The sequence below is a fragment of the Mytilus californianus genome, unplaced genomic scaffold (genome assembly GCF_021869535.1).
Source record: "Mytilus californianus isolate M0D057914Y unplaced genomic scaffold, xbMytCali1.0.p SCAF_4, whole genome shotgun sequence".
NCBI classification, from domain to species: Eukaryota; Metazoa; Mollusca; class Bivalvia; order Mytilida; family Mytilidae; genus Mytilus; species Mytilus californianus.
The window spans coordinates 110,876,610-110,897,448 of NW_026262690.1; the positions used below are offsets into that span (position 1 = coordinate 110,876,610).

The 20,839-nt window shown below is 32.4% G+C and overlaps 2 protein-coding genes across 2 annotated transcripts in view; one reads left to right on the plus strand and one right to left on the minus strand.

The window, feature by feature from the left end:
* LOC127739136 (integrin alpha-9-like) overlaps positions 1-11,273 on the plus strand; it is a 124,212-nt gene extending 112,939 nt beyond the window's left edge. The window contains exons 11-13 of the mRNA XM_052250729.1: positions 469-561; positions 3,622-3,756; positions 10,381-11,273. Coding sequence (XP_052106689.1) covers positions 469-561; positions 3,622-3,756; positions 10,381-10,512 — 360 coding nt within the window. The 3' untranslated portion in view covers positions 10,513-11,273. The remainder of the gene's footprint in view (positions 1-468; positions 562-3,621; positions 3,757-10,380) is intronic.
* The window catches only part of LOC127739135 (uncharacterized), a 157,243-nt gene that overhangs the window by 65,327 nt on the left and 71,077 nt on the right, over positions 1-20,839 (minus strand). The gene's annotated exons all lie outside the window — the stretch shown is intronic.

Below are 20,839 nucleotides of genomic sequence, written 5' to 3' on the forward strand. Positions count from 1 at the left end.
CACCTCAAGACCCATCTGCACCATGAACGCCGAAAGTCAGAAACCCGATGGCAGGATGCATAAATATCGAGTCACGTCAAAAGTCATACAACTCGATGATACATTATAGCACGATGATGAATAAAGGCAGAACTGCAAAGTAAATAAGAAAATGCACAATTTCAGTACACAAAAAAAGTTAATTTTTCATTTAAGATACATTATCATCCCTCGAATCTTCGACTCATGTGAGGATATCCTGACCATTGACTGATATGAAAACTGTCATGTAATAATCTGATATTTATATTATTTTCTTTACCACAAAAGGGAAGTAAAACTTTCCTGTTTCTTGGTATGGATACTGAGAATTTGTATCCCAGTCCGCGTAAATAATATTTTTCTATCGTATCATTATCTGCACTTTACATGTAAAAATAAATATTATAATAATATCTACGGCTTTCCCAATTAAAATTATTGTTTCAGGTGGCTGGTATAGTTTATAAAAGTTTAGCTACACTAAAGAGTGAGAACAATAACAGACAACTCATCATCGCTACCAATTCTTCGATCATAGAAGTAAGTACGGGTATATATGCATATAATTCATCGTCGCTATCAATTCTTTAAGCATAGAATTAATTTCGGGTAAATATGCATGTAATTCGTCATCGCTATCAATTCTTCAAGCATAGAAGTAATTTCGGATATATATGCATGTAATTCGTCATCGCTATCAATTCTTCAAGCATAGAAGTAAGTCCGGTATATATGCATGTAATTTGTCGTCGAAATCAATTCTTCGATCATAGAAGTAAGATCGGGTATATATGCACGTAGTTCATCGTCGCTATCAATTCTTCAAGCATATAAGTAATTTCGGGTATATTTATGCATGTAATTCGTCATCGCTATCAATTCTTCAAGCATAGAAGTAAGTCCGGTATATATGCATGTAATTTGTCGTCGCTATCAATTCTTCGAGCAGAGAAGTAATGTCGGGTATATATACATGTAATTCGTCATCGCTATCAATTCTTCGAGCATAGAAGTAAGTCCAGATATATATATGTAAGTACTTCATCGTCGCTATCAATTCTTCGATTATAGAAGAAGGTACGGGTAAACATGCATTTAATTCATCGTCTCCACAATTTCTTCGAGCATAGAATTATGTTAGGGTATATATGCATGTAATTAATCGTCGCTATCAATTCTCCGAGCATAGAAGTAAGTCCGGATATATATGCATTTAATATCAATTCTTCGAGCAAAGAAGTAAGATCGGGTATATATGCACGTAGTTCATCGTCGTTATCAATTCTTCGAGCATAGAAGTAAGTCCGGGTATATATGCATGTAATTCATCGTCGCTACAAAATCTTTGAGCAAAGAAGTAATTGTAAATGCATGCAATTTATCGTCGTAATCAATTCTTTGAGCATAAAAATAATTTCGGGTATATATATGCATATAATTCGTCGTCGCTACAAAATCTTTGAGCATAGAAGTAAGTCCGGATATATCAATTCTTCGACTATAGAATTAAGTCATCGTCGCTACAAAATCTTTGAGCAAAGAAGCAAGTCCGAGTATATATATGCACGTAATTCATCGTCGCTACCAATTCTTCGAGCATTGTTTATATGCATGTATTTCGTCGTCGCTATCAATTCTTTGAGCATATAAGTAAGTCCGGATATGTATGCATTGAATTCATCGTCGCTACCAATTCTTCGAGCATTGTTTATATGCATGTGTTTCGTCGTCGCTACCAATTCTTTTGGCATTGTTTATATGCATGTAATTCATCGTCGCTACCAATTCTTCGAGCATTGTTTATATGCATGTAATCCATCGTCGCTACCAATTCTTCGAGCATTTTTTATATACATGTAATTCATCGTCGCTACCAATTCTTCGAGCATTGTTTATATGCATGTAATTCATCGTCGCTATCAATTCTTTGAGCATATAAGTAAGTCCGGATATATGTGCATTTAATTCATCGTCGCTATCAATTCTTCGAGCATAGAAGTAAGTTCAAGTATGTATGCATGTAATTAATCATCGCTTTCAGTTCTTCGAGCACAGAAGTAAGTACGAGTTTATATGCATGTAATTCATCGTCGCTTATAATTTTTCGAGCATAGAAGTATGTTCGGGTATTTATGGATGTAATTCATTTGAGGAAACGACTAACTTGTTTAGTTCCACTATTTTAGGAAAACGACTTGCTTGTTGGATCACAATATTATATAAAACGACTAGCTTGCTTAGTCGCAATATTTAAGGCAAACGACTTATTTGTTTATTCACACTATTTTTTGCAAACGAATAATTTGTTTGATCACAATAATTTATACAAACAACTTGCTTGTTTAGTCACATTATTTTTGGCAAACGACTTGCTTGTTTTATCACCTATTTAAGACAAACGACTTATTTGATGAATATCACTATTTAAGGCAAATGACTTGCTTGTTTTTTAAAAGTGACACAATTTTAGGCAAACAACTTGCCTTTTTATCACAATGTTTTAGACAAACGACATGCTTGCACATCGCACTATTTTAGACAAAAAACTTGCTTTTTTATCACAATATTTTAGAAAAACGACGTGCTTGTTTCGTCACACTATTTTAGACAAAACTACTTGCTTGTTTAGTCGCACTATTTTAGGCAAAAGACTTGCCTGTTTAGTCACACTATTTTAAGCAAACGATTTGCTCGTTGGATTACAATATTTGAGACAAACAACTTGCTTGTTAAGTCATACTATTTTATGCAAACGGCTAACTTGTTTGATCACAATGTTTAGACCAACGACTTTCTTGTTAAATCACACTATTTTGACTAACGAATTTCTTGTTTAATCACTATATATTTTAGACAACAACGTGCTTGTTTAGTCACTCTATTTTAGGCCAACGACTTGCTTTTTTATCACAAAATTTTTAATATACGACTTGCGTGTTAAATCTCGCACTATTTTATGCAAACGACTTGCTTGTTTAGTCACACTATTTTAGATAAACTTCTTGTTTGTTTGATATCAATATTTTAGACAAACGACTAGCTTGTTAAGTCATTCTATTTTAGGCAAATGACTATTGCTCGTAGGTTATTTCAATACGCCTAAATATATTATCATTTATTTCTATAAAGATCTCTTCATACTTGAGTAAGTTTGATATTTAAGTCCTGCAAAGATTTAAAATATATATTTGATTAATTTTGTCAATGATATCTAAAATATAATTCATAAGAAACATGCCAATATAATTGCTCCTAACGTTCTATAAAAATAATGCAATGTAGTATGATCACCAATCAAACAACTCTCCACCAGAGACTAAAAGGACGAAGAAATTAACAATTATTGGCTGCTGTAGACCGTTAACAATGAACATAACCCATATTGTGTAGTAATCAATAAAGGGCTTTCCATAACAAACTGTGCAACAATTCAAAAGGGAATATCCACAGCCTGATTGACGCTAAAACAACAAACTAAAAACAGATGAAACAGACACCAACCTATGACACCCACTGCATAACAGGAAACCTTGCTTTGGGAAAACAATAAAACAAGCCAAATAATAGAACGTTTAACATGTTTTACGTGGTCACTTACAGGTTTCAAGTGAAATATTTCCTACAGAAGTCACAGTAGATACAGTAGAGTCAAAACAAATCAATGTATGGATTATTATTGGTAGCAGTGTTGGTGCATTAATACTCCTTGTTGCACTGGTTGTAGGTCTAAGGAAGGTGGGTATGTTTTACAGGGTATAGGTCTATGGAATTTGGGTATATTTTACTGGGTGTAGGCCTATGAAAGGTGGGTATGCTTTACTGGGTGTAGGCCAATGGAAGGTGAGTATGTTTTACTGGGTGTAGGCCTATAGAAGGTGAGTATGTTTTTACTGGCTGTAGGTCTATGGAAGGTGGGTATATTTTTGTGGGTGTAGGCCTGTGGAAGGTGGGTATGTTGTACTGGGTGTAGGTCTATGGAAGGTGTGTTTGCTTTACTGGGTGTAGATCTATGGAAGGTGGGTATGTTTTACTGGGTGTAGTTCTATGGAAGGTGGGTATATTTTTGTGGGTGTAGGCCTGTGGAAGGTGGGTATGTTGTACTGGGTGTAGGTCTATGAAAGGTGGGTATGTTTTACTGGGTGTAGGTCTATGGAAGGTGGGTTTATTTTACTGGGTGTAGGTCTATGGAAGGTGGGTATATTTTACTGGGTGTAGGTCTATGGAAGGTGGGTTTGTTTTACTGGGTGTAGGTCTATGGAAGGTGGGTATGTTTTACTTGGTGTAGGTCCAAGGAAGGTTAGTATAGTAATAACAGCAAGTCTTTTTAGGACTGAATTGATAACCGGACTGAAATAACTTCGTATTGAAAAAGAGGAGGTGTGATATGATTTCAATGAAACAACTGTCCACTAGAGAATAAATGCAGTGGGTGTAAGCAACTTTATGCCCAATTGTTCAAATATCAATTTTAAATTTAAATGGAATTTACGTAATCCAAAAAAAAAATAAAATAAATATACTACCCACAACTTTGCAGTTTATTTAAAACAATTTTGTTGTCAAATCCATAAGCTTCAAAATGCAGTTAGTTTCATGTTTCTAATATGATAGTCACTTATAAACAGCTCGATTTGAATTACACGAGGAGGATGGGGTAAATCACTGAAACAGCTACCCAAAGACACACCAAACAAACCAAAAAACATAACACGATGGAGAGGGATAAATCACTGAAACAGCTACCCAAAGACACATCAAACAAACCAAAAGACATAACACGATGGATTTGATTTCGGTCAATTTACAGAAACAAATAAGCCCAAATCATACTTTCTCCTTTCAATTACATCCGGATGGAAAGATTAATGTGGTTTAATAAGTTCTATAAGTGCTGTCCGCAGCAAATTATCTATCATATGAAGGATCTTAAACACACGGAAGTGTTTACGTCATTGTATTTAACAATACTTTAAAATTACAAAAAGATGTTGACATTCTTAAAATTCATGTTGCTATTCAAAGCGAATATATATCTATACTACTAAATTAACGAGATCGAATTTGTTGAAGGCCTTACTTCGACCTATAATTGTTTACTTTTTATACATTGTGACTTGGATGGAGAGCTGTCTCATTGACACTCATACCACATCTTCTTATTTATATATATATAATGTTTTTGAATTTAGGTACTTTATCAGAAAATTGATTTGTTTCTCGCAAACAAGACTAAACAATATACATTAACTCGACTGTGAATATAGTCAACCCCTAAAATATATTGAGTATATGGAATCGTCCAAAACAGGTTCTCCTAACATTGATAAAGGTGTAAGACATAGATTCAGAATATTTTGCACAAAAAAATCAGATCAAAGATAAAGCCTTTTGTAAAGTGAAAACCAATAAACACCTGAATTGAATCATCGGTTATCAAATTTGCTTGCATAAGAGCCTTGAAGTTGTTACTACGAACAATTATGTGTATCCTGTCTACCCCTAAAAAATAATACTGTCTACTTCCGCGCGCCATGAACCTAGTTTTTAACTTAATGTAAAAGAGTATGTTAATTTTGATACAAGTAATTGCTTTTCCAAAAATCTTGCCGGTTTTTAGCTTATGTTGAAAATTGTGTTTTTGCTTTGTATTTTCATCCATTCAGAATATTGCTCTACATATAAATTGTGATAGGGTGGGGAAAAAATGGATTAGAGGAAACGCCAATATAGAATTTTAATGGTTACAATTTTAATTTTGTGTTTTGTCCTTTTTAACTCCTGGAATGGTTTATTTTCTAAATCACTTGAGATTTTGCCTGTACTTATTTCAATAAATTTTCATCAATATTTCAGCAGACATGACATTATTTACTCTCTGTTTGAGAAAAGTTATACCTTCTTTTTGTTATCTATAATTGTTTTGTAGATAAATAATGATATGATGTTATGTCGTATTAACTTTTTTCATTTGTCATGTCGGATCTATTTATAGCTTACAATGCAGAATGAATATTTCTCATTGTTAAATAATGTAGGGTGACGTATATATGCTAACATCTATGTCGTTTTGTCTCTGGTGGATAGTTACCTCATTGGTAATCATACCATATCTTCTTATTTTATGTGATAAATATCTGACTGGCTAATTTTCTGGACCGTTGCAAAACATATACTAAAACTATGGTTTTGAACATTTGCCAGCACTGTTCACATGCATTGATCAAAGATCAACTACATACCAATGTTGTCAGAACATTATAATACAAACATGTATATGAAACTGTGATTATTGTTTTCTCGGATGTTAGCAAGCGGAATTTGTTCCTGTTCGTTGCCTTGAGGTCTCCTAAATTTTTATATTTAATTTTGCTATTTAAGGGAAGTTTGTGTTGATTGCATATTTTTGAAATTTAAAACATTATCCACAATTATTTATTTTTTTGAAAATTTAGTGCTTGAAATATTGTAAAGACATGTATCCATTGAAGAAATCCGAGTGTTGACCTTATTTACATACATCTCCTTTTATCTACACAAATGTATCTGGCAACGCTTTAAATATTTTTACAAACATGTTTACTTGCTTTCAAAACGGACCTATTACGACGCTTATGTGTATAAAATACCCCTTCCCGAAAAAAGTTACCTGTATCAAATGTATGAAGTCTTATTATTTTCCCCTTTACAATACGAATACTTAAACTCAAGGCTGAGTATATATTTATAAACAAGTCTAAATTGAAAACAACATTCAAACCTATGATTGCGTTGGATAAAAACCACAATTTTTTACGTGTGCATACAAAACAAATTGTTTGGTAGATGGGTCTAAATACAGCACAGACAACATTTTTCAAAAGACCAAAAAGTATATATATATACTAGAACACACCGCGGATCCGTGACTGAATTAAAGTACCTACGCCTTATTTTCAACTTTGAGTTTAAGTATTCGTATTGTAATTTGATAGAGTCATGCTGATTATAAGGTGCACAGTTTTCTCTGCTTTCAAAATCTTTCTGTTTGAATCCGTTCTAGTTTTATTACTACATCCGGAAACTACTTGTATATACATTTGTTTTTGTCAAAGATTGAATTTAGTAGTGCCAATCCCTGTATAAAGACGAAGTTCTTGTGTGATTATGACCTGTTTATATAGCAAATCCCAAACACACCGTTTGGTGGTGCACATGACAGAGGCGGAACGTACAGATTAGGTAACAGGAACAGGTATTATTGCTATCGGTATCGGATTCGACCCGGAACTTGTTAATTATTGGTAATTAACGGATCACTTGAGACCCGGTCTTATTAGTTATACGCTTCACGTCACAATGGGGTAAATCTGTTAATGGATTCTCATAGGTAATATTAGCCCATTCCGTATGAAGTAAGAGCTTTCTTACCGTCTGATTCGGTAATATTGGGGTGCATCTATTATATGAGAGCGTATCCGTAAGTGAGGCCGGAAAGAAATAATGATAGTAGGTCATGAAAATGATAGTAAAGTGTTCATTCAAGTTGACAGTGAAGTGTTGAATCGATATTTTAATGTCACAAGGTCAAACGCAAAAGTGATTTAAATGTTCTGTCTTTATTATTCAATTGTGTTTGCATCAGATATAAATATTGTTCTAACTTTCGTATTCATAATTACCTTGTCGATGTGTATAAGATCAGTTCCTGAGTTACAAAACTTCAATAAAATTACAGTTATGCATATGGTTAAACCGGATAATAATATTACACGATAATCTATAAATAGCCGAATCATTAGCGATTTGTTATGTATAAAATGCACACGTAGTGATTTAACTAAGTTACGCTATATCAACAAACAAACTTTCGTGATTGTGCAGAGCCATTACAAATATTACGTTACAATAACGTGTATAGGAGGGATCGCGTATGTTTCTTTTTGTAGTAAACAACTGATATAATTCAAAAGTATAAAAAAAATGCGAAAATAGGTATCTTCAAACGACTCATTTTCGATTATTTTTAATGTTGATTTATCCTGGGTCTGGCGGAGGGGTGGGTTAATGTAAACATGTGTCGAATTCCTTAATATCAGGCCAACGTCCATCACTGTACAGTGTAGTCTCAATAGTTAAGACGTCTAATTTTTGCGCAGAAAGGCATCACAGCAAAAAATTAAAATAGCCTTTCAAGACGTTTCAATTATTCGGACTAGGTACAGTGAAGTTCTGATGACAAAACGGTCTACTTCTAAGGTCAACTTCCAAAGGGGAAAATAATAAGACTTCATATATTTTATACAGGTACTTTTGTCGGGAAGGGGTATTTTATACACATGGAACCTGTACTTTTCACTTCTCACTTCTGCGACAACACCGCCTAGCATTGCGCAGACGCCTTATCCCCTCCTCTAACTAAATATAATACGTCTAGATATTAGGCAACGATCTTTCTTACTCGGGCGCTGGATCGTTACGAGTAACGATACCTGTACACAATAAATCATTTATATAAACGCCTTAAAACTGAACAAAACAACACCAATATTAAAACAAACGATGTCTGACTTGCAAGCAAATTACTGAATACCCAAACTTTTAACAGTCACTCCACTGGTACGGAATACACCATATTTTGCAATGTTAATTGCAAGACTCCAAATGCTGTGTATCTCCTACAGTGTAGATGCGGTAAACAGTATGTTGGCGAGTCAGAACCGCCATTTCACAAACGTATGAACAGCCATCGTAGCGACTATGAATGCAAGCCAGCCCTTCCTCTCGGTCCGTATTTGAGATCCCCTGGCCACACTAAGACAGATCTCAATCGACATTACAATCATAGACTACAAAACTGCTTGGTCTAGGGAGGATAGACTATCTCGGGAAAGATTTTGGATAAGAAAATTAAAAACTTTGGCACCAATTGCAAATGGGATCAATGAAAAGGTGTAGTTCTAATTCGCGCAGTGCTTTTCGTTTATGGTTATATTACATATTACTACGCAGTCTCTTACTGAAAAAATCAGCCTCCCGCAAATATTTGATGCAAGCCTGTATTTGCAGCATGTTTGCTGCAAATGTGCTGCAGGTCTGCTGCAAACAATTGCAAATCAGTGTTTGCTGCAGACTTGCGGCAAACATTTATATGCAAATTAATCTTTCTCCTACTTGTTTGCTCCAAACTTGCAGGAACTACATAAATTACAATAAACCAAATGTTGTCTAGATATCACATTATGCAATTACACAGCAAATTCTGAAAAAGTTAGGTTACATACATACATACAACCATTCAAATACTTCAACATATGCAAAATTATCTTAGCATAAGTAAATACCTTTTAAGAAATAAGAAATAGGAATATATTTGAATGTTTTTTGTGCATGCAGCTAGTAAAATCCATTTCATTACAAAATTCAACTTAACTTATTGAAACCTGATATTTAATAAGTTACAATATTAACATATTAGAGAGTACTGTATATTTGTAGTATGTTTGTAAATTTTCTAGAAACCTGAAGGTATTTGTGAAGTTTAAAGTTCTATGAAGAATTTTTACTTACAAATAATGTCGTTGTAAACTAATCAATTATTATTAAACCTAAAATGCCACCCTGAATACTAATATATGACATGACTCAAACACCATCAACATAATTAAGCACAGAATTCCAAATCTTTAACTCCCAGGAAGTAACCAATATGCATGCTCAGTCATTTCTTGCTCTTGCAAACATATAGAATGTTCAAAGATTTCTGCAATCTAGCCGCGAACATTTCTTACATTCTAGTTTTTCCTGCAATCTTACTGCAAACAAAATGTTTCTGCAAACTTGCCGCAAGCTTGCAGCAAAAAGCAGCAATGTTTGCAGGAGGTTTGAAGCTAGCTGAAAACATCTCCAAACATTATTTAAAACGTTCCTGCAAACCTGCAGCAGGTCTGCTGTAGATCTGCATCAAACATCTCGCATCTGTAAGGGGTACCTTAGGTGTTTCTTTTTCAATACATGTACGTTATAAAGAATCTTTCTTGGTACATGATTTTACTTAAATACGATTGCCGAAATTCTAATTGTCATCAAGACCTTCAACTATTGCAATACAGTTTTTGAATGTTGTTGTGTTGATTGAATATACGCCATATTTTGATAGTCGGTTGAGCTATTTGTATAATTTAATAAAAAATGTGCTGTGTATTCTCATACAGTGTCCCAAATTTATATTTTTATCTAACTATATAGAATATATTCATACCACGGAAATGTTCACTTCTCTTCTCTTAATATAACAAAATTTCCTATAATTCCCTAAGTAGTATGTATAGATTATGGGTATAATTTACATGATCATACTAATTTTATGCTATTTTCTTACAGTGTGGCTTTTTCAAACGACAGAAGAAAGAACGTGTTGAAGAATGGAAACGTAAAAGTAATTATTATGAAAAAAGAAAAACTGAGAGAATTTCAAAAGCTAGAGTTAGGGCATCACAAGTAGCAGCACTTTAAAACAAGAAAAAGAAAAAATGTCACTGAATAATATAACTGACCATTTGCTGATGTAAATAATACCATCTTGTCATCACAATAATGTCATTGACTATACGCTAATGTTAATAATACTATGTTGTCATCACAAGAATGTCACTGACTTTACGCTGAAGAAATAATACTATGTTATCATCACAATAATGTCATTGACTATACGCTGATGTAAATAATACCATCTTGTCATTACAATAATGTCACTGACTATACGCTGATGAAAATAATACTAAGTTGTCATCCCAATCATGTCACTGACTATACACTGATGTAACTAATACTATGTGGTCATCCCAAAAATGTCACTGACTATACGCTGATGTAAATAATACTATGTTGTCATCCCAATAATGTCACTGACTATACGCTGATGTAAATAATACTATGTTGTCATCCCAATAATGTCACTGACTATACGCTGATGAAAATAATACTATGTTGTCATCCCAATAATGTCACTGACTATACGCTGATGTAAATAATACTATGTTGTCATCACAATAATGTCATTGACTATACGCTAATGTAAATAATACTAAGTTGTCATCTCAATAATGCCATTGACTTTACGATGATGTAAATAATACCATCTTGTCATCACAATAATGTCTCTGACTATACGCTAATGTAAATAATATTATCTTATGGTTGTGGCCTGTTATCTACTTCTAGCATGCAACGATAATTCTCGTATCACACTGCACGGAGTGTGATACAAAAAGTGATACGAAAACTGCGTTATTTTTTTTTTAGCTTATCCAGCATCATGAGACAATATTACGGCATTTCCATTGGTTATTCGTTAAGTCAATGATAACTTTCAAAGGTAAAGACGATGTACATTTCGTCCATTGCAACGGCTATATGTGATTTCTGCAATGATATACAAATTATATGAGAAACAGGTTGAACTCGTGTGAATTGGATATCGCTTGATATCAACTATCGTCATTTAATTTAAATAGTAATAATAAATGCACCGAAAGCTCGAGTTATTCAATTTAAATTAACAATAAACGAGCATTCGGCGAGTTTATTATTATTATTCAAAATAGATAACTCGAGTTAATATCATGCGATACCCGATTCTCACTCGTTATCGATAGTTCTCCGATGTAAAACAACTATACATATCGATAGTTCCTAGATCTAAAACACATACAGTCCGATAGTTATTCGATGCAAAACAATTATACATATCGATAGTTCTCCGATGTAAAACATTTACATCCGATAGTTCTTCGATATAAAACATTAACATTCTGATAGTTCTTCAATGAAAAACATATATTACGGCCTTCAACAATTAGAAAAAAAACATACCGTATAGTCGGCTATAAAAGGCCCCAACATGAAAAATTTAAAACAATTCAATTAAAAAAAAACTGAACTACAGGTAGGGTTGAACATGTTTGCTTGCGCAAAACCCTCCCTCATACCTGGGACATTGGAGTAACAGTATAACATGAGAACAAACTATAAAAATCAGTTGAAAAAGGTTCAACTAATCAGATCGATACAAAGCAGAAAAACAACTAACAAAAACACAGGCAGAATGTGACAGGGAATTTATACACCCCTTACAACAAAACAGACACAAAGTACAGATCCGAGATTACTCACAGTTACTGACAGCTATAGTTCAAAGTAACGCATGTTACATACAGATGACTTCGTAAAAAACTAGAAGAGGAACGTGAAAACAAGATGGTTGGATAAGTGATTTCAGCCCAAAATGCTTAAACTTGTTTTAATAGAGAAGAAACCAAGCAACTGAAGAATGTGTCATCATTTTCTTAATTATTTCACTAAAATAATTACCAGTGTTATTATTCCTTTTTAAAATTATCATTTCTGCTCAGGAAATTCTCAGAAAAAAAATTTACTTCTTCTAAGGTACTTCTGACAATCAAAGTAAGCGAAATCGCTGATGGAAAGACTGGAAGAAATGTGTGCATAATTTCAAAATATATTCTCAGGTATCGTGGTGGACAAAAAAACTTGATCATGATATATCACTCTTCCATTAAATTCATAAAGATATTTTTTTTCGGTAAATAAAACAAGCTTGACTCCCTAAATTTACTTGTAAATGGTTGCTTTTGGAAATATTTCTATCTTTAACCATTAGTATGCAATTTTTCTAACTCATCTTAGGATCATTTCTTGATTTTTGATAAGATAAAATTATATTTCATGATACTACTAAAAAATTGTATTCAGTTGACCAAAGTTGAAGAATATCTTAATATTGATACAAACTCTTTTGGTATTTTTAGAAGAGTACTGATTCTTAATATCTTCTTTTTTTTTCAATTAAATGAGTGTTACATGATTTGAAATAGAAATATTCAAAGTAAGGTGTAGTATATTTTTCATTGAATTTAGACGTAATAATTTCCAGAAAGAGGCATTCAAATCAAAACAAATAAAATTACTTAAAGTTGGTAAAACAAAAATACAACAAACATAAGCTCTTTAGAGCTTTTAAAACCGACATAATTGTTAATGCAATTTTTTAGCAACAAAAATTAAATAACTAATTTTGATTTTAATTAGTGTTCTTTCTTCATTGAAAATAATCCTGTATTCAAATACATGTACAAATACCTTATACACTTTTAAATAGTAAAATAATGGGTAACTAACAAATAAATGCACAGGTTAGAGTTATGCATATTTGTTAAATGTTTAATGTTTCCAGCAAAATAATTATGATTGTAACTTAAATGAACCTATATTATTGAATAATATCAAATGATTATAACACTGATTTTACAAGTAAAATAGACACTGCTTGCATTTGAAATCATGATTGTTTTGTGGTTTTTTTTTTCTTTGCAAAATAATTCATCTTTGTAATCCTTAATCAGTCAGATTTGAGACATAATGTACATCATCAAATCAAATCAATTATGTAGTGTAGATCAAACGTAATTCTATGTATGCTAATGAGGTCAAGTGTACTAAGTTAGCTGTGTAATAAAGTGTGTATTTGTTGAGTATGTAACACAAGCGATATCAGCTGTGGTCAATTCAGATTGGCATTACAGTGGAGTTGATTCCAATAAATACTTCCACCTTTGAGTGAAATTGTTTGTAAATAATTATGATTGACTGTCCTACTGTATTCTATCAGTCCTCTTATTTGCCTAATGAAATAATTAGAATAATAGCATTTCAAAAAAGTGTGGGAATCAACTTTGATATCAATACACATCTTGTACCAAATTTTATTCAATAACTTATAATTACGCAATCATTAGATACTGATAAAATACATTCATAATTGTATCAACTGATTAAACTTGATATAATACTTTTTCACATTAATTCATAAATAGTAATTTATTATAAATTTTGATTTACTAAGGACCTATATGCAAGTGTATATCTAACATAGAGTAGCTGTTCGACCAATATTTTCTTATTTTAAGGGAAAATAACATGTTGAAAGTTGGCAGTAGATGATTAAAATAGTGTATCAAGTTTCTGCAAGTCTTAAAAACACGTAATTAGTTTCATGATATGTCTTCAACTTAAAATGCTGCACCATATCAAAATCCGGAGTGATCACATAGATCCAGCATGGCTGAATCGAAAAAAAATATTTACCCCCTCCCTTTGCACATCGGAGGAAAATTATCAAAAACAATTCTGTTGAGATAATAATTTATCTTAAAACAAGTTTGCAGATCATATCTTGTTTCCAAGCAACCTAGATCTACTACCACAGGCATTAGTCCCTAAATCTTTTATAAAGTTATATAAAGCCGTAGTCAAAGAACTTGTTTTAGAAAGTTATCTACATAAAATTGAGAATGCCGGAAACGGGGAATGTGTCAAAGAGACAACAAACCGACCAGAGAGCATACCGATATTCCGACACCCAATTAGTCCGACACCGCATTTGTCCGATACCCCAATAGTCTGACGCCCCATTAGTCGACATCGAATATTTAAACAATAGTTAAAATCTTTTTATACTAGAAAGTCTGATGACGTATTTATCTAATATTAAAACTGTGTTCAGAACCAAACGCCTTGTCCATTGACTGATCCAAGTTATCAAAGTAGGTTATCACACATGTATTTGTTAAATTTTTGGGAAAATTAATATTCAACAATACAACATATAGAATGATCGAGACGCGGACCTCGTTCTTTTGCGTGACTTAAAACGTAAAGTTTTGTGAGGAATTGGATCAAAGGATTTATAGAATAAGGCTATGGAAATGGATGAAACTACATTTCAAGGAGGGACGGTTTTATTTTTTTGTATTTCTGTTAACTGATTTTAAAAAGAAAAATATATTCTTAACTAGAAACAAATTATACTAAAGGGACATTCAAACTCATGATGAGTTGAAAACAAACTTACAACACCTTGAAAAAAAAGACAAACAATAAAAAGACCAACAACAGTATACAAATAACAACATAAAAACTAAAGACTGAACAACATGAACCGCATTAAAAACCCCGGGGTGATCTCAGGTGTTCCGGAATGGTAAGCAGATCTTTCTCCACATGTGGCACCAAGCATATTTCTCATGCCAAAGGTGCAAAACAATAACACAATTCAAAATGCCAGATTATTTGGTTGGTTTATGCTGAGAATACTATAACACATGTATTATAGTAATCTCCGGTTTAAGGTCTCCCAAAATGAGCTTACCTGATTTCAGTTTACTGTTGTTGTAAGTAATTTTTTTTTTCAAGTGGAAAAGGTATTTTGTGAATCTTTGCTACAGCTTTCTGTACTTCAAATATAATGTGTTTTATAAGAGCTTGTGAGCACTGAAGGATAAAGATTGCATTCATTTTTCAGTTGGAACTTATAATAAAATCTCGAGAATAAAATATTGCATTGTAGACAATACTATATTCTAACCATGATTATCAACAAAAGAAAGATGACTCCTATTTTAAATATAACTTAATGACAGTTGTTGTCCATTCGTTTGATGTGTTTTGTCATTTGATTTTGCCATGTGATTAGGGACTTTCCGATTGAATTTTCCTCGGAGTTCAGTATTTTTGTGATTTTACTTTTTAATAAATGACATCATTGATATTTTAAGAACAGATAATAAATTTATTCACCATGAACAATGAATGTAATTTTCTTGACAAGTCTGGTTAACCGTTAAACACAAACCCATCATTTTGCAACTTGAATATCTGATATTTAAAAGAGAGGCGAAAGATACTAGCTATAAAACCAGGTTTAATCCACCATTTTCTACATAAGGAAATGCCTGTTAACCAAGTCAGGAATATGACAGTTGTTTTCCATTCGTTTGATGTGTTTGAGCTTATAATTTTGCCATTTGATAAGGGACTTTCCGTTTTGAATTTTCCTTGGAGTTCGGTATTTTTGTTATTTTACTTTTAATACCAAATCCAAAGGAACATTCAAACTCATAAGTAAAAAAAAAAAACTGACTACACTATTGCAAAACAAAAGAAAAAGACCAAAAAGACTAACAACAGTATACAAAACACTACATAGAAAACTAAAAACTGAACGACACGAACCACACGAAAAACTGGGGGTGATCTCAGGTGCTCCGGAAGGGTAAGAAGATCCTGCTCCTCAATTGACACACGTGGCACCCATCATATTTAAATGTTCATTGATAGGATGTGTAGAATGTTGTGCTCTATGCAATATGTTTTGTTAATCTCAAAAGTAGTGATAAAGTCTGGAAAATTGATAACTATCAAGCCAGCCAAACAAAGGTTTTGAAATCAATATTTACCCCAATTAAAACAAAAGGGTCTGTGTGTGCAACTCTGTGGGGAAATATCTACTTTTTATATTGTATTTTGTGTGATGTAATTAAAAAACAAAAAAGCTGATTGTTAATTTAAATCATAGATTTATTTGTACACAGTAGTATATATGTACAACAATAAATTGCATAGCGATTTCATAATAAATAACACATTAAAATGTCTCTCGTTTTTGAAAATATTACCCAGAATGCATTAGATTCTGAACCTGCTAATTGTTGAAGACTTGTTATTGACCTCTAATTTTTATTTGAAGTTATTTTTATCGTTGAGTTGCTGTCTAATTGACTTTATATCCCACATTTCCTTAGTCATATTAAAAAAATTAAAAAGACACTAGCAAATAAATTTTCTGGAGTTTGTTTTTTTTCCCTATTTTATTATCTTTTGCTAGTAACGACGCAAACAAGAGTTGAGATTATCCTAACAAACAAAAAAATATTCTACTATTTTTTTCTGCTTGTAATAAAACTTCTCTAGAGTATGTTTTCCCATTTTGTCATCTTTTGGGAGATACGAAACAAACAAGAGTTGAGTATATCCGAACAAAAATTAAAGTTTCTACCATTTTTCTCTGCTTCTAATAAAACTTCATGTAAAACAAAGGACTCTGACCTTAACTGACTCCAATGGTGCACTCATAAGAGAGGCAAAAGATATCAAATGAATAATCTCATAAGTTGAAGACAAACTGACAAAACAATGGCAAAAAACGAAAAACAAAGAAAAGACAAACAACTATTTACAAAACACACCATACAAAACTGAAGCCTGAGCTTTATACTTGACAACTTTAAATTATGCAATGATTTTTTCCAAATTATATTTCTATAAAACTGGTTTTGGTGTTTATCATCTAATTGACAGTAGAGCTCATAAGAACCTGGTTAATTTAAGGTTCCTTTTGATCATTTAGCTCCTCAAATACAGTTAATGAGTATATTTTGGCAGTTTTTATCCTCAAAATAGGTGGCTGGTAACTTAATTGTGGTTTGTCAAGTTTTTGCAGTTAGCTGCAATATGTTATTTTGGTTTAAGCATAATGGAATTCTTTGTTCAACTAATTGTTGTTGACTAATTAAGACAAAAACCGTTTTAATAAAAAAGAAGAAAGAACAATAAAAAAATCAAATCATATTTTATTGCAATATTTTGACAAGGGAATATTAATTAATGTTTTGATTTTATTAATTCATGTGTTGTTACAATAATCTATTAATCTGGTAATCAATTATAAGAGGCCATAAATTAAACTGTTACACTGTAAGATGATCTAATCTTCATAATTATGTAATTAGCAGAATTATTAATTTTTTTTCTTATTAAATGTTATTTTGCTTATGTGCTTTGTCTATATGCCATTTTGTTTTTCTTTGTTGATATATTTGTTTGTTTTTATAGTGATTAAGATTATAACACGATATTGACTGCTGTACCCCTATTTTTGACATCTATTATGTCTGTTTGTTTTGTTCACACATTGTTGTCAATATAATGGAATTGTATGCTACTGTCATACAAGTGAGAGGTTTAGCTAGCTACAAAACCAGGTTTAATCCACCATTTTCTACATAAGGAAATGTCTGTACCAGGTCCGGAATATGACAGTTGTTTTCCATTCGTGTTATGTGTTTGAGCTTTTGATTTTGCCATTTGATAGGGGGCTCGATTTGAATTTTCCTTGGAGTTCGGTATTTTTGTTATTTTACTTTTTATACAGTATTATATTTTATTAATATTTATATAATATCAAAAATCTTGCATTTATCTTTTTGGGAAATGTTTCTTTTGGTTTGATTTAATTTGGCACATTCGTCGCACCAAATAACCCAAAATATGACAATATATAAATAACACAAAGCTGAGAGGGTGATAGAGCAGATTGTTACCCCGAGAAGACATTGTCAACTGAGGCGAAGCCAAGGTTGACAATGTCTTTTCGAGGGGTTGCAATCTGCTCTATCACCCTCTCAGATATGTGTTATTTAATTTATTATACTGAATGTTCTGTTATTACTCTCTATTAAATTTCAAATTCAAAGTAATAAACTATGTTGTCTTGTACATAACAATCATCCGTATTATAAAGCGCACACTTGAGCAAGCGTCTCCGTGAAGGGTAAAAGAGTATTTGATGGGATAGAGTAAATTGTCTCCCTCGTATTAACCAATCAAAATCTGGCATTTTGACGTGAAGTATAATAACAGCAATTATATCCCAATATATACTCTTCAGGAAGTTATACATCCTTGGCTTTCAAATCATTTGCTTTGAGCGTTTCTATAAGGTAAATCTAGAAAAGTGCTTTAAACACACCAAATTTATAAAGTGTTTTTTTTCCAACTGAGCACAGAAAGGGTAAATCTTCTGAGGTTAAATTTGAGTGGTTAGGAATGAGCTGCCCACAGTGAGCAGGTAGAGAGGTTGAATTGTGAGTGGCTAGAATAGGCTGGCTACGGTGAAAATTCCAACAAGCATTTGACATGGTTTACTTGTACGTCACTTCTGCAGTCATTTGACACACGGTATGATAATAAATCTGACTTGGTTATAATCTATATATCAGTTCAGATGATGTGACCATTCTACAGACATTTGATTTGTAAAACATAAACTTTGAAGATTTTCGTCACTTGTTTATGTCATTTGTACATAAAACTGACAGGTACTACCAGTTCTGTTAATATATGGAGTCTTAGTTAAATATAAAAAGAGATCGTGGGCATACGTTAATTAAAGTTAACAACCAAAAACATAGTTCAAATAAAAAGTCAGTTGAACCAGTGGCGTAACTGACGTTTGACGTAAATATATGTTTAGTGAGTTCTAAAGGCATTCGAAGTGGGTTAAAGGCCATTAGCTACGAGATATACAAAAAATAAAATATATGTTTTTTGGTTCAATCATTAATGAAAGTGAAATACTGAAATAATAATTCGCTTTTAACAACCAGTTTGGTTCAATTTTGTCAAAATAAGCTAAGAAACATCGCTGATGAATTAACCACTGGCAAATGAATAATTCGACCTCATTGAATCCGTATTCATGTGACCTCAAATTTAACCCCTTAGCTAGAGATGGGTTACGCATGCACTAGGCGTGTTTAGCTATGGAAAAGAATGTCAACATTGAAAGTGAAAATAAGTTTAACAATTTCGTAGACTGATTTGATCCACATAAACTCTTTGTTATACAGGTAAAAACGATGATTAACATACTTGTCTAACCTATGATATGAAATCAAACAGACCTTGAAAAATCTAATTGCACGCGTTCGCTATCTATTTATATCTATTTTTATGTTTACATCGGGTTATATGATCGTCGGCAGTCTTCGGAGGTGACTTCGATGGTTAATTAGATAGCGTCTAGACTAAAATACACACGAAATGTTGATACATATTATCGAGTCCATGCATTGTAAATTGTTTATTTTAGACTTTTTATAATGTGGATATACGTTTAAGTATGTTATAAATCAAATATGAGAATTTGAGTCAAATCGGTGAACATGAATTTAACAGCTAATGCCCCTTTAAATAAGCTGTCACTGGTATTACAGACGTGTAACTGGTCTTCTGTCAGTTATAAAGACTTTCGAAGTGTATAAAGTGAGCTGTCACTAGTATTGCAGACGTGTAACAGGTCTTCTGTCAGTTCTAAAGACATTCGAAATTTTTTTTTTAAAAATACCGAACTCCAACGAAAATTCAAAATGGCAAAATCAAAAGCTCAAACACATCTAACGAACGGAAAACAACTGTCATATTCCTGACTTGGTACAGACATTTACTTATGTAGAATATGGTGGATAAAACCTGTTGTTTTAGCTAGCTAAACCTCTAACTTGTATGACAGTCGCATAGAATTTCATTATGTTGACAACAATTAGTGAGCAAAACAAACAGACATAAAGCTAAAAACGTCAAAAATTGGAGAACAGCAGGCAACATTGTAATATAATCTTAATCACTATAAAAACAAATAACTGTTTCAACAAAGAAACACAAAATGGCATATAGACAAAGATCATCAGCAAAATAAATGACAATAACTCAAAATTGACCATAGCACAATAACACAATGGAGAGATGTATAGATACCGACCCACGTCATAAGTATATAATCAAAAATGGATAAATAGTAAAGGTTAAAAATATATCCAAGGAGATTTGGCATTTAAAAAGTGAGAATGCGAATATATATGTTCTAACTCTTTTAGGTCATTTTATAGTAACAACAGACAAAAGAACGATGTCAATTGAACCTGCTTTGATACGATAACTGCCCTTGAATTTTTTCTAGATAAATTTTTGTTCGCTATGGAGATTCCGTATATCGTCAAGTTATCGGAATTCCAATGGGGACTAACTATGCACCACTTATTGCGGACCTGTTTCTGTATTGTTATCAGTTACAATTTATGACTAAAAATAGCAAAGACCCATCGATACAACATCTGATACAAAAATTTAATAACACTTTTAGATA